This window comes from Condylura cristata, unplaced genomic scaffold, assembly GCF_000260355.1.
Source record: "Condylura cristata isolate star-nosed mole 26May11 unplaced genomic scaffold, ConCri1.0 scaffold00038, whole genome shotgun sequence".
Classification (NCBI taxonomy): Eukaryota; Metazoa; Chordata; class Mammalia; order Eulipotyphla; family Talpidae; genus Condylura; species Condylura cristata.
In genome coordinates, this window is record NW_004567139.1 from 894,113 (window position 1) to 909,360 (window position 15,248).

Sequence of the window (15,248 nt, forward strand, 5' to 3'; positions counted from 1 at the left end):
CTAAATCAGTGTCTTTTTGCTTGATGAAGCCCAGGGTGCACAATCTCCAAATGCTTTTGATTTTTAAAAAGGGTAGAACTTGCGGAGATTTCTGGGTCTTTTTGAAACTGGCTTGAAGCACAGAAGGATGGAAATAGACTGAGGATTTTGGCTGTTTTGTTTTAGACTCTTCATAAATTAACTGTGAGAAAGGTAAAACTAGTTGCCTTTAAGAATACTCAAGTGAGATACAGAGAAATGCTTATGTTTAATTTAATGACCTGAGAGCATTTTATTTAACTTTACTAATGGCCCTTTGAACAATCATGTTAGAAACGGGAGAGAAGATACTGCTCACTTATAGGTGAAGAAAACTACTTGTTAAAGCATTAGGACAGTACCTGGGCTCTTAGAATGGAGGCATCTTTCCTGAAGTAGAAGACTGGCTTAAATCCCAGCTTTGTTCCAACCTTGCCAAGTGATACCATTACATGAAAGAAAAATATGTAGGAAGCTATTTAAGCATCTGAGTATACAATATGATAGAAAAGCAGTTAAGAGTTGACACAATAAATAACCTGGAAAGATGTAATATCTGACTGCCAAATATCTTCCAAGGAACTAAATACTTAAAAAGGTTTGGGTGTCTTTTAAATAAAAATTATGCTATTTGAATAAAACCAGATAGTATAAAAACAAAATAGAAGTCAGTTTTAAAAGATGAAATAAAAACTAATGCTATCCATTGTAAGTAGTATTGTAGTTGACATTTCCTTTCAGATTTTTTTTCTGAAATTGGTATTAATTCCCAGTTTGTAGAGTTGAGATGACCTTTGTGCAAAAACAAAAGCAATCCTTTCTCCCATATGCAAGTAAATCTTTTATGGATTACCAAATTCCAGATTATTTTCTTGGCATTGTTTTAGCAGTCTGTAGTGTTACTCTTATGGATATATCCTTCCTTTTACATCCTTTCAAATCATCAAAGTAAGTGAAGTCAGGAACACTAAGGAAAGAGAATCTGGAGTGATAAAAATACAGTATTTCACCAAAACCAGTAGATCCTTGTACGAACATACTAATCATTTTCTTTAGTATAACTTCAATTTAAAGAAGAGTTTCACATCTGTACTTGATAGGGAAAGATTTTTCTGCTACTAAGGAAAAAGAACCTGAAATTATCCACCACTCTCCACCCCAACCCAGTACCAGTTTTTGCAGAGTTAAGAGAACTCTGAAAGGATCTGTTTGGTCCCTACTGGGAAAAAGGGAGCGTAAAAAGAGGGCCAAGTAGTCTCTGGCCATTCTTCCCTGAATATGCCTGACCTTGTAAGCTAAGCAGGATTGGACCTGGTTAATACCTGGATGGGATTCCATCTGGAAATACTGGGTGCTGGCTTTAAAAAATAAATGAAAGCCAGAGCAAAGCAGAAACAAACTTGAACAGTCCAAAGTGACAGTTTAAACTTTTAAAGTGCTATAGTTCACAACTTTACATATATTTGTGTTCACATATTTGTGACACATGTAGGGAAATGAATAATCCTCACTTTGTAGAAAGAATACTCAGTGGCTTGCCCAATATCAAAGGACACTAAAAGTCAGGTCTTGATTCTTCTGGTGAGCTGGAATTTTATTTATGCATATAATAGCTAGGGCGTAGGCTAGACATGGGGGTGGTGGATGAGAGGATTCACCAGAGACAGAGTGGGGAGTGGACTGACTGAAATAACAGTGCTGAGGGGAGCAAGTGGGCCAGATAGCTTCGTAGTGCTAAGACTTATTATTAACCCCTTGGACCACCAGGTTAGGCCTGATAAGTTTGGGCATTGGTGGGTACCTATGTAATGCAGACAACATTAGAGAGCTCACACTTTTCCAGTATTTGAAACTTAGTAACATTCTTCGTCTTCTTACTCACTGGAGTGATGATTATACCTAAACCCAAACAAGCGATTTTGGGAGAAACTCACTAAAACCATAAGGGGTTCTAAAAATAGAAAACATTCTAAAAATGGTAACAATTAAGGGCATAATTCAAGGCCAACTCTGGAAAGAAAAGCAATCAGTGCTCACTTGTATTGGACAGAAAGACATTTCTTAGGGTTTACACCCTTATAGGACAACCCCAGAAAAGTAAAGGCGGCACGCTGAGATTTTTGTCAATTAGTTTAATATAGATATCCATAGGTAGTTCATATGAATGCTTAAATTACAAAATTAGCTGCCATGGTCCAAATGTGTGGGACTTTAAGAAAGCATTTAATAATCAAAAGATAGCTAAGCATATCAACTTTGATTTCTAAAATGTACTTTAAAGATTTGTAAAACAAGGCTATTTCTAGAATTATATAGCATTAAAGTAATTAAATTTGTTATTTTTGTTATTTTAATAACTTAATTTCATGAACTGTTAAAAAAAATACTCTATCTGCACCTCCCAGTTTACATTTCTGCATTAGCCTAGAGGAGACCCCGTGTAAACAGGCCCCACACAGTTCCAAAGGCAGCAGCACATGCTGTCTTCACAGCAACTTGTTATTGCCTCAGAACACACCTGCACATTAAACATCAACAAAAAGTACTGCCCACCCCTCTCCCACCAAAACCCAACCCATTCCCACTCCCAGCAAAAATTACCTGGTACAAGCAGTGACTTAAAAAATGCTTTCTTAGTAGGAAGCATTTATAAAATGCAGAGATCTGAACAAGCTAAGTGCTCGTGCAGACAGATGGGCCTCTCCCAAGAGTTCCTTCCTCAAGAGGCAGAGAGAACTCAATACTTTGGGAAAGCTCACTTTACGCATGTTCATGGCTATTTCTGTAAAAAAGAATATACCCAACCTCAACTGTGGAAGAGATAAAAGCAGAGGAGAAGCAAAGTGACACAGCCATAGACTAGAGCTTCTCCATGAACATCCAATAGGCTGCAGCAACCAAGAAGGAAAACATCTGTGACTTCACATAGACCACTGATCTGATCCAGGTGAAGCAATTAATTTTTCATGCACTTGTTAATCAAGAAAACAAACAACCACTTAAAACACAGCATTCACATTGTCATTAGCTCATGGTATCAGATAGGAGAAAACTGGTCCTGTACTACCTAGCCCTAGAATTTTCCATGTACAGGTTAAGTATCCTAAAGCCTACAGATATCCTATAATACTGTCATCAGTACCTCCCACCTACAAAACATTTATGAGTACATTATGTTTTAAATCCCTGACATTTCAATATCACATTTAGTGTTCTAAATTTACTTTTTCACAAGTTTGATGTAGACACACACCAAAAAAAAAAAAAAAAAAAAACCCACCAAGCAATGTTTATTGTGCAATTCCAAGGGTTACTTGTAGAAGCTCAGTTTAGAGTTAGTCGTCATAGCCATTTCAACTACAGTCTAGTTTAAACAAAAAGCAACAATTTAATTATATATCTATGAATGTCATGATATTTCTTAAAACATCAAAGCACTAAAAGCACTGATGATTCATATTATAATTAAAAAAAAATTTCTTAACTATAGATTTCACGTTATTCCTTTCATAAAAGAATCAAAAATAATCTGATTATCTGGAAGAAATTAACCAGACAGAACCTTCCAAAGTCCCTAAAGTCTCTATAAAATTCCAAATCAAAACCAGAATAGACGATGGAAGAGAGGGCTTCTTAGCACTGGGAGTGTCTGATCAGTAGAGGAGAAACACACGGGTATTTCTTCTGTTGCCTGTGAATGCAGAGCTCACAGACAGCATCAGGACTCAGCTCTCTGGGGTCCTTTACATGGCTTTCACTTTGATTTGTTTCATTTTCATTTGTTTCTTCTCCAATTTCTTTTGCTCACGCCTCAGGGCAGCTTCCTAGACAGGTAAGGTAGACAGAGGAAGAGAAAATCCAAACTAAGAGCTAAGCACACATTAAAAAAAAAAAAATCAAAACTGCTGAAAAACCCAGGCCTGTAACATAAATATCATGCCAGAAAATAGTTATAAAGATAATTGTTAATATTTATGCTGGTAAATGAAAAGTAACTTGAAATAATGAAGCAAAGGTAACCAAAATATCAACTTAGAAACTAAGCACTACATTTAAACAGGTGTAATTTTTTTCTCTACCAGTACAACTTTCACCTTACCATTTATATGTATCTACCACAGATTTGTATTTCAGTTAAAAAAAAAAAAAACCTGATGATGTTATTAATAAGATTATTAACTGTACATTCTTATTAGCATAGAAGTTATACCTGAGCACACTACTTCAACTTATAAGGTAATTTTTAACTTTTTTATTTATGAAGTAAGAAGTCATACAGGAGAGAGAGAGAGAGTGAGAGATGCTTGAAACAAGATTATCTGATTAGCAAAAGTCACTGCTTATTATTACCTGTTCTGAGGGTGGCGTTAGCAGCTAACTCAAAGTATAATTTCATTGTTGGTTGTTAATGGTCACATATGACTAAAGATTATTTCAGCTGCAATTTCAAACTGAATTTTTTGGAGGTTCGGAATAGAAACGTTCTGAAAAGTACTCTGAAAAATACTCAACTGATGGACAACTGAGACATTATGGAAAAGGGAAAGTAAAACAAAGAGTATATACAGTCCTTGATAGTTTAAGAAATTAGGTTTCAAAGGGTGATTTAAAAATTGGTGGTTTGGTAACTGACTGTGTTAGACTCCGTTAGATAACTAAAACTACCCCTCTGTATAGCAATTTAAGCTTGAATGTTTATTCATCCAAAGCTGTGCTATTATGTAGTTATTCTGAGGGAATGAACCATCATTGTTAACACCGCTTTTATGGGGAAATGCATTCCAAGTTTGGGCTCACAAAGGCAGGAACAAACCCATCTTCTTTGGCAGCTGCAACAGCATATATGTCAAAAGGTAAATTCTTTTAGGATCACTTTATAAAAGTCAAAATACTGTCCCAAAGTCTCTTCCTACTGTCCCACCCTCTACTCTACTTCATCTTTATATTCTTTCCTACATTACATGTTATACACTACAAATACTCAGAACACAGTGTAGTGGATAAAACAATAAATCCATTTATGTTAACATATGAAGTTAATGCCAATAAATTTGTGAAAAATGTTCATCTTCAATAATTCACAAAATGCAAAACAAAAAGATGCCATTTTCCCACTCTTAGAATCATACATTTAAAAAATTTAAGTAGTTTTCATAAAGATGTTAGTAAAGCGCTCTCATATCACACACTGGTTAAATTTACGTAAGTGACAGATACTCTCCTAGGATTGTTTTCTTTATGAAATAAAATGAGCACATGTGGAAAGACATTTTCTTGAAAGTCTGCTGTATTTTTAATACATAAATTGCATAACATTGATTATAAGATGAGCCCTCCCTTGTGGCACAGTGGGTTAAAGCACAGCACTAAGAAGCTAAAGCCACTGCAGCACGGGTTCGATCCCTGCCCTGGAGGGGACCCACATGGCCCAGCAGACCTCTCCTGACCCGCCTGCTGCTCCCCTCAGCAGTGCACTTTGATGATCTGCCTGTTCTGCTTTCCACTCTGTCTCTGGTGAATCCTCTCACTGCTCCTGCACCTCTGACCTGTACCCCAGTTCTGTATGCATAAGTAAATCTTTAAAAAAAAAAAATTCATTGATTATAAGATGCAGTGATCTACATTAAGAAAAAGAATAAGTACACTAAACATACATGTTAGTTGGGAACTAAATACATAGCACTAATAGTGGTTAACTTTAGGGACAGTTATCTGAAAGACTGTTTTTATATGACAGGATTAAAGTTACTTTTAATTTCTGTGTATATATTTCTCTATATCAAATTCTATATATATATATTATATACACACACACATATATATATATATATACAAGAAAATGAAATTATACTAGTACTGGAAGAAAGGTCTAAGATTATTTGTATGAATAAGTAATTTGAATCAAAAATGCCTACACATTTTTATTCCTTTCCCATTTCCATCACTGGAGTTTTTCAAAAAGTACCCAGATACTACAGATACTAGTAAATGCCCAGATAACATAAAGAAAAAAAATTGTGACATCTGCAAGCAGCTTACATTCTGACTCAAGTTAAATTCTGGGCCCCCTTTTCTTAATGCTATTGTAGTTTCAACTCTAGAAAGAACTACAGAATTTCTTTATAGAAAATGAAAAGGTACTACCTATTAATGATTCCTTGTAGAATCTCCAATGTATTCATTAAAAAGCCATTGTTATTTGTAAAGAAGGTTGCATCAACACAGAGCTATATTTTCAGGGGAAAAATATGTACCACGAAACCGAACCAAATCAAACAGATTATGAGATAGGAGAAGATGCCCGGGAGCAGGATTCTGATATCCTGCATGTCACTCAATAGTGTTAATGATTCACTGGTAATGGAAGTTCCATACAGCTCTTTACTTATTCCTGACAGCCTGCCTCTTCCACTAAGAATTTTCTTCAAAAGTATTCTCATCAAAATTAATTATTTTCTAGAATTTTACTCTCTTATTTTGAGTAGCATTCATAAGGTTTAAAATTTTAGAGGTAGGTTATGGCATTTTATCTCACAACAATGTTAGAACATATTCATGTTGAAGACCTGAATTAAATGTAAAAAGAAAAAAACCTAAAATAAAATTTTAAAAAAATCACAGAATTCTCTAATTCAGTAATCACATCAAAAAATTTATAGAACAAGAGTATTCTGACTACAGAACACATGTAGTTCTCTATTTAACCAGTTGGTTAAAAGTCCTAATTTCTGGGCCCCCCTCTGCATGTTAACACACGGGTTAACATGCAGCTCTGTGAAACTATCTGCAGTCACTGCAGCATGAATTTGATCCCCAGCCAGGGAGCTGACCCACATGGTGCAGCAGACTTGTCTCACTCACTGCTCCCCTCAACAGTATATTTCAGTGGCTCTATTCTGCTTCTGTTCCCCACTCTGTCTCTGGTGAGTCACTCCCCCGCCCCCCCCACCAAACACACACCTCTGGCTTGTAACCCAGTTCTGGTATGCAGAAATAAATCTTTAAAAAAGAAAAAGGTCCTAATTTTGTTCTACCTCATTGTTTTTGCTTAAAGCTGGTGGTAGAACTTTAAAATGGGATAGTGCTGCTGAACAGTATAATTTACATCATTCTCCTGGTTCATAGGCTCAACCTGACATGGTTTGAACCAAGAACTCTTCTTTATCAAGTTATCAACTAATAAAATATCTGAGAAAATGCTTAAACTTTATTTTGTGTACATTCCTACAGAATTCCTTAGTAGGTAAGATGGCACAAATAGGCACCCTTATCAATCTTATATTTACACCAGTAAACTTGCCTCCAGCCTGCGCTGTTTTTCAGGATCTTCCTCATTCATGATTCGTTCCTTCTCTGCTCTTTTCTTCTCCTCACGCCGAGACTGAGCAGCTTCCTGTCTTTGCACATGTGTCAGCTTCAAGAAATTCTCTTCCACTCGAGCACGGTTCTTATCTGCTTTTTGTTTGCCCTTTTCCCAAGAAACAGTATTTTATAAGAAATATATTTCTAGCCAACAAAAGCAATATTTTATCCAATGCCCTCTCAAAAAATGACCCTCATTTAGCATTTCAACTCTACTAGCAAAGAAACAATCACCGAAAGCACTGACCGCCACTCCCGTGCAATGAGAAAACAATGGAAGGTGCCAATTAATGATAAAATTTGCAGGTCTTACTTCTCTGTTGAGTCGGAACTTTTTGGCCTTATCAATTGAGTAAATCACCATGTTCATCAAGGGTAGCAAAGCCTCCATATCCTTTGGGTAAGTGTTACCTGAGCCAGGCACTGGAAAATGAAGCCATTTCCTATTGAGTTATGGGAGCACTAATACTTCTGGATCACCCAATTCCTTTTCTTTTAGTGTTACTAGACACCTTTGTCTGTTTTTTAGGCAGTTAAGATACAGCAGAGGACAGAAATTAAGTTATAGTTGAAGAAACCCCAAACTTATATGGGTATGGAATTAGTTTTAATTTACTTTTTCATAGCTAGGAGAGACAGTCTTTTCCTATGATCACCTAACAGAGTAAGAATAACCCATACAGGACCTATGAACACTTACCATTAAATGTAAACAATAGTGTCCTCTTAGTGTCAGGTAGTTTTAAAGGCTGACCTTCCCTGTCATAAAAAGAAAAGTATATTTAAAAAAAAATCAACAAGAAAAAGATATTTCCCAGGCATACAAGTCCAATTCACTGAGATGAACAAATAATCAGCACAGCACTGAACTGGTGTCCTCAAGTCAAGCACATTTTCAGCGCCTACAGGAGCACAATCGGGCATCTGGTCTACGTGTCTATCTGATGGATGACTTCCAACAATTTGTATCCCATATGTGGATACCTCCAATGACATCCAGACAGTATATATTTCATCTCACCTGGGAAACCAGAAACGAGCCTATATTTAAATAGGGGTCCTCATCAATAAGAATATTTTTGCTAATTTTGATGGATTTTTATGTTTTACTTCCAATGCCTATCTTTCTCTAATGAAGTAATCTATTTTTTAGTCAGGCTCAGAATAAATTTAGAAATAATCTACTGTAACAATATAATTTAGTCCTGACAGGCTCCAAGGGTTCCTTTGTAACCCTGACTACTAGCCCCTGGCCACTGCCCTCGCACAAGGCCCGTGAATGCTACAGTGTGATACTTTGTCCCCAATAGTATCACTAAGTTGAGCAACTGCAAAGATGATGCAAACTATCTAGAGGACTTGAGTAAGCATAACACATAGCCAGAATCCTGACTGGCTCTTAACTGTACTCAATTCCATAGCTTATAACCAAAAATTCAGGTCACAATTAGTTCCACACCAGGAATAAACTTAAATAAGCTCTCTTGAGACAAGATATGAATCCAAATAACAAATTCAAGCCCTTATTTTGTACACACTTGAACACTATTACTACAAAACCAGTATCTCTAATGGAAATCAAGGTCTTCTGATAATACACTGGGGAAAAAAATCTAACCACCAACTACTCAAAGAAAAAATTCAGAAGTAGTCATGAATTACAAAATACAAATATATACAATTAAACACAAGTCTAACATAACCAAATAAAAATTTTAAAGAAAAAACAAAACCTAGACTACATTTTCTTAGAATTAGCTATGCTGTAGGTTCTCATCCATCTCACTGAGTGAGCGGCAGTTACATGCAGTGACACAAGCTGGGAGGCTTGCTTCAGTCACCTTCCTGATGCATGCAGTCAGACAAGGGAACACTTGCTTGCTTGTCACCAACTTCCCTTACTCACTGAGTAAGGGAAATTGCAGAAGTATCTTGCAGGTGTTTCAAAACAGAAAGCTTGTGAGGAAAATTAAATTCAATATTTTATCTCATACGTACTCTTGCATAATTTTTGGACCAGAGAACTGGTCTGAAAAATGAACAGATTCAATCTTGTCAGCATAGTGTGTTAGAAAGTGAATCATCTGAAATAAAAAAAAGAAAATGGCTTTTTTTAACAAAGAAGGATCTGATAGCTTGATACATTTCCTTTTTTTTGATAAAGACAGTCACCTTTTTGCCCTCTTTTACTTTTTACAATGTCATTATGATTAAAGCTTTTTTTAAAATTAAATTTAAATAAGGAATCATTATGCAATGAAAACTAATACCTTTTAGTAACACCAATGATTACATTTATTTATTTATTTAATCAACCAAGAACACTGCTGAGGGGAGCAGCAGGTGAGACAGGAGAAGTCTGCTGTGTCCGGTGGGTTACTTCCAGGGCTGGGGATAGAATTCGCACCAAAGCCATTGTGGCTAGCTTGCAGTGCTGTGCTTTAACCTGTTATGCCACCAGGGACTGCCCTGGTTACATTTATTTTTACTGAACAGTTGAAAATATGTCTCAAAACAATACTCTAAAAATGAATGAAAGCAAAGAAAAAAATTCTAAAATAATTTCTTGGAGCCCTTTATAAACATATCACTCTGACTTGTATGCTGAACTGACTTTTATTTATTTATTTATTTATTTATTTTAAAGATTTATTTATTTATGCATACAGAACTGGGGTACAGGTCAGAGGTGCAGGGGTGGTGAGAGGCTACACCAGAGACAGAGTGGGGAGCAGAATAGGCCAATTGATGAAGTACTGCTGAGGAGAGCAGAGGGCGGGTCAGGAGAGGTCTGTTGCACTATGTGGGTCACCTCCGGGGCCAGGGATCGAACTTGTGCTGAAGTGGCTTTAGCTTCTTAATGCTGTGTTTTAACCTGCTGTGCCACCAGGGAGGGTCCTTATTTATATTTTTGATACTAAACTTTCTACTACACAATCAATAGCAAAAAAACAAAAAACAAACAAACAAAAAAACACAAAATAGCTCTCTATAACATATCCTTTTTCCTTATGCATTAATTAAAGCTCAAAAAGTGGACTCCATGACATAAGGATTAAAAGCTGTATTTCTTTATCATAAAGACCTGAAAGCCAACAGCAATCCTAGGAACTACTTGCTTTTGATTTTGAGAAATCCTGACTAATTCAGGTGCCTTTTTAATAAGTTCATCTATAGCTTAGAGTTGGTGTTTTAATGCTTGTGTGGGTAAGGAATATGTAAACAGCGCACTGTTATAAGATGAAGAAATTGTGTGGTTTTTAGCAAGTGCCCTATACAATCGAGATCTGTGCATGCATATGCCTACTATTACATTTACCTTTGTATCCATCATTCCCTCTGTGACTTCTCCCATTTCTGACAGGATGGCCAAGGAGTCCGGCAGTCCATACTTTGCACCAGACTTAGGTTTGTCACTACAAAACTCACTCTAGAAGAAATAATTAAAGTAAGACATGAAATTTTATTATGCACACTTTTTTTCAAAGTGGTACTTAAGATCCCAGTGCTATAAAGAGCAATAGTTTCTACACATATCTGAGTTAAAGGACATACCAGATCCTGCATCTCTTTCTGTAGTCGCACCAAGGCTTTCCGAGTGCCAACAGCAAACACATACGTGTCCATGTCTTCATCATTCATGGTTACTTTTATTTGCTTTAAAAACAATAAAACATACCTATTATGTTCTGTGATAAACAGATTTCCCACATGACTCCACAATTCCTGTGCCCTGGTGCATTAGTGTATACAACCTCCCTCTGCACAGTGGGACTTTGAAAATAATGGGGAGATCACATCCACAGTGATATCATGTTGCATGGTGGAAGGCTCCTAATCAGTTGGCTCTAAGTTAATAAAAAGGGTCACAATTTCGGGTAGAATGACCAAATCAAGCAAGTTTTCAAAATGCAATGTACTTGAAAGGAATACGCGGTGGTAGTGATAAGGTTGTTGGCGGTGTGAGACACACAGCGAGACCTGAAGGTGGCCCCTATGAGCTGAGAAAGGTTCCTAGAAGACAATTTTAAAAAATGGGAACTTACAATCTTAAGAAATTGTACTCTGTCTACAATTTGAATGATCTTAAGTAGACTATCCTAAACTCTTTGGCTGGGAGTGTAGTGCACCCGAAAAGGGCATGGAAACTGTGCAAACCCACCCCCATACCTTTCCCCAAGTCTCTTCCACTTAGCTGTTCCTGAATTGAATCCTCTGTAATAAACCACCAATCAATGTAAATGAAGTGCTTTCCTGAGTTCTCTAACATGTTACTGAACCTGTGGGAAGGGCTGTGGCAACTCTTATTTAGTTGGTCACTCAGAAGTACTGTGTCCTGAAACTTGTTAACAATCATCTGAAGGATTTAGTCAGAATAAGTCCTTTAACTTGGAGGATCTGGCTCTGACTGTTGGTAGAGGTGCCAGAACTGAAATGAATTGTTGGTATTTGAGAATCAGAGAATTGGTTGTTGGTGTTGGGAAACTAAACACCCCAGTAAAGTTTGTACTACTCTCATGGGACCAGAGGTAAAGTAGAAAGCCTAATGGGTCTGCTGCGCTATAGCATGGCCCCTCTCTGCTGTAATAATTCTATCTTAAAATGTCCAAGTCAAAAAATTACTGGTATCTGGAAGAAGGGAAATGTTAATGTAGAGAACTATAGCAAAGACCTAGTAAGACAGCCCAGTAGAAAAGAGAAGATTAAATCTACTTCAGGAAAATAATGAAAATGATTAAGCAAAACTTCCTCCTTTTTTAATTAAGTCTGGTAGGAGAAAGGATGACAGGAATCTTAAGTAAAGAGACTCTTAAAAATTAAGTCATCACATTTTACAGGGGTGGATCAAAAATGGCGAGGGGAGGGAAGTTCACTGGACTACTGTAATGGCACATGGTGATTTGGTGATGGGAAGCCCGTGGGGATTACAACTGAGATGGAAAAAGGCACAAAATGATATAAAAATAAACTATTATATATATAAAAAAACAACTTAAGTCGTCAGGGGCCTCCCTGGCAGCAGAAGGGGTTAAGTCTCAGTCCTATGAAGCTATCAGCAGCCACTGCAATATGAGTTTGATCCCTAGGCAGGGAGCTGACCCACATGGCACAGTAGACCTCTCCTGTCTCATCTGATACTCCCCTCAGCAGTGTATTTCAGCAGATCTGACTGTTGTTTCCCATTCTGCCTCTGATGAATCCTCTCACTGCTCCTCCTCCCCCACCTCAGTGACCCCAGTCATCAGTGGTCATGAGAAAAATTAAAACTACAAATGAGGCCATTGACAGAATAACAATGTCAACCCAACTCAAAGTGCCTAACTCTATACTAACATCACTTACTAGCCAAATATGAATGTACATTTTGCCATTTGTGCAGACATCTCTCATGTGTATTTTTGTATCTTACAGCAGTGGGAGCTGGCACCAACTATTGTTTGAAAAGATATAGGGAAGGAAAATGTGGCATTTCTGATGGATATGATTTGTAGACTAACAAGTTAATTTAGTAAAAGAAGGCATATCAAACAGTAAGGTCCCCCGATTGTGAGCTGAGCTCTTTCAGTCTAAGATGTATTAGTTGAGGAGAAATCCAGCCTACTGCCAAAGATAAAAGCATGCATGAAGCAGAACTGGGTGTCAGGGCAAACTACCTGTGACAACCGCTCTCTCCTTCTCTCCCCTCCCCCTAAACTGTTCAGGCTAATTCAGCTGATTAACCCAGTTATCTCCTTCTCTCCTTAAAGTACACACCCCCCATCCCTTTGTACAATGAGTAGATGATAATCTGTGCAGTTAAAAAAGGGTCCATTTTTTGGCAAGAGACATAGGTTGCAAGAAATTTCAAACAGAATCTAGGCAAGATATGAAATGTTCTAAGAATTCAGTCTGTAGAAAAAGAAGCATCAGGAAGAATACATACCACTTGATCACTCACTGGCCTCATCATCCGGGCCAAGACATTCAATAAGTCCTGTCTCTTGAGGAACTGAAAAAACAAACAAAAAATAACTTTTTACTGTAAATAAAGTTTGGAGGAAGAAATGAATGCTTTGTCAATTATACTCTACATTTGCTAATTAATAGATAACTTTTAGACCTCATTTTACACTGAACATGAAAGGATGAGACAATTGCCTTAGCAGATTTGGAATCACAAATGGAAAAAATGGAAGGATATACATTTTGCCAACAGTTCCCTACTTACCCTCAGCTGGATAAGCATCCCCTCACAGCACACACGGCCAGAACACCACAGGTTGTAGATGTGCTCATTCTCCTGGTTTAGTTTTCCTGTGCTTGTGGCTTCTTTATTAGTGCCATCATCCCCTAGGGGTAAAACCACTTAACGTGATTCACTGAAAATGCTGGTGGCTGTTGCAATTCAATAGCTAAGACAAATTTTAACATTTCTGGACTTCAATTCCCTCCTTAGGAAAACAGAAACTATTCAACAGAGTTGTTGTAAGGATTAAATAAGAAAACAATGCAAAACAAATACCTAGCATAATACATAAATGTTAATCTGCTAAAAAGTCAAGCAGATAAATAAATACTTGCTTATCATTACTGTGAAGGAAAATGATAAATGTAAAAAGGGGACGTTGAGGAGTCCACCTTATTCTCCAAACTATGCAGGCTTTGTGGAGGAGGCTCTCCTAGTACTTCATTGCTAACCTCTCCAGCGTATCCTAATCAAAAGTGCTCACAACTTCAGGGAAATCTGAAAAATTTCCAATTTCTAAAAGATGAACTGATAGCATTTATCAAGACACCTAAAATGTCACCATTCCTTGCTGTTTTGCCAGACTGTTATCAACCTGCTTTGATAACATCATTTTGTTCTAATCAGAAGCAGTTTACCAACTGCTGATTAATGAACGCTTAAGAAGTTACTTCCAAGTGCAATTTATTCAGTATAAAAAGCCTAACAAAAATGAGATCCATGAGAGAAAAATAACAAAGCAGCCTCTTCAGCAGTCCATGAAAGTAGTTAGACTTCATACTGAGTGAAATTAACAATTCTTACAAGGATGTTTCCATGCAGGCAGCCTAACTGGACTTGCTTGGTCTGACTTACCTACTAAGGTGAAGTTGCTCTCCAAAAGCTCTCTGTGAGTGTTAAACCAGGCCTGAGCAAGGCGACTGTTTTTATTCTTTCCAATGATATAATTCATGATGTAGGCAAGCAGACCAGTTACCATCAAAATTTCTAGATAATAACTCTCCCAACTGTTCTGGAGGTGTGCAGGCACCTAAAGAAGAATAATCATTCCATTTAATGTTGGCTGAGACTGAAGGATGGAGTCGAACTGAAGAAAACTGAAGAAAACGAGAAGACTCAAAAACAGAAGTCAACATTATAGATAATTATCAAAGCATTTCCCACTGTCACAGCAATGCCAGCTGTATGTCACTTATGCTGATTATTCTGGGATTAATGACAGCAATATAATTTGTTGGTTATTTTGGAACTCAGAATCTTGTATACCTACATCAACAATTGTTATTGGATCTTTATTTTTGCTAGAAGAAGTATCTGGCTTGTCTTCATAACCTTCAAACTCTTCATCATCATATGGTTCACTCTCGGTATCGCCATCCTAAAAAATGAGGCACAATCTGTTTTCTCCTATAAATGTTGCCAGCAATTGTGTCTCATTTTTGTAGGCAACATTCGCAGGGGAAAACAGAACATAAAACAGGTAACACAGAACACAGATGAATCTCTTATGCTTTTGAACCCCGAGTTCTGACTGATAAAATCCCAACCCAGGTCCTCCCTGGTGGCGCAGCGGGTTAAAGCACAGCACTGAGAAGCTAAAGCCACTTCCGCATGAGTTCGATTCCCGCCTGCCCCGGAGGTG

The 15,248-nt window shown here is 37.2% G+C and overlaps 1 protein-coding gene across 1 annotated transcript in view; it reads right to left on the reverse strand.

Moving 5' to 3' along the window:
• Positions 1–2,130: 2,130 nt before the first annotated feature.
• Positions 2,131–15,248, reverse strand: part of CCDC47 (coiled-coil domain containing 47) — a 19,006-nt gene continuing 5,888 nt past the window's right edge. The window contains exons 2-12 of the mRNA XM_004693432.2: positions 14,877–14,984; positions 14,462–14,636; positions 13,589–13,710; positions 13,304–13,369; positions 10,936–11,037; positions 10,700–10,810; positions 9,379–9,464; positions 8,081–8,139; positions 7,694–7,803; positions 7,319–7,486; positions 2,131–3,842 (exon numbers count right to left, since the gene is read on the reverse strand). Of these exons, the coding sequence (XP_004693489.2) occupies positions 3,762–3,842; positions 7,319–7,486; positions 7,694–7,803; positions 8,081–8,139; positions 9,379–9,464; positions 10,700–10,810; positions 10,936–11,037; positions 13,304–13,369; positions 13,589–13,710; positions 14,462–14,636; positions 14,877–14,984 (1,188 nt within the window). The 3' untranslated portion in view covers positions 2,131–3,761. The remainder of the gene's footprint in view (positions 3,843–7,318; positions 7,487–7,693; positions 7,804–8,080; positions 8,140–9,378; positions 9,465–10,699; positions 10,811–10,935; positions 11,038–13,303; positions 13,370–13,588; positions 13,711–14,461; positions 14,637–14,876; positions 14,985–15,248) is intronic.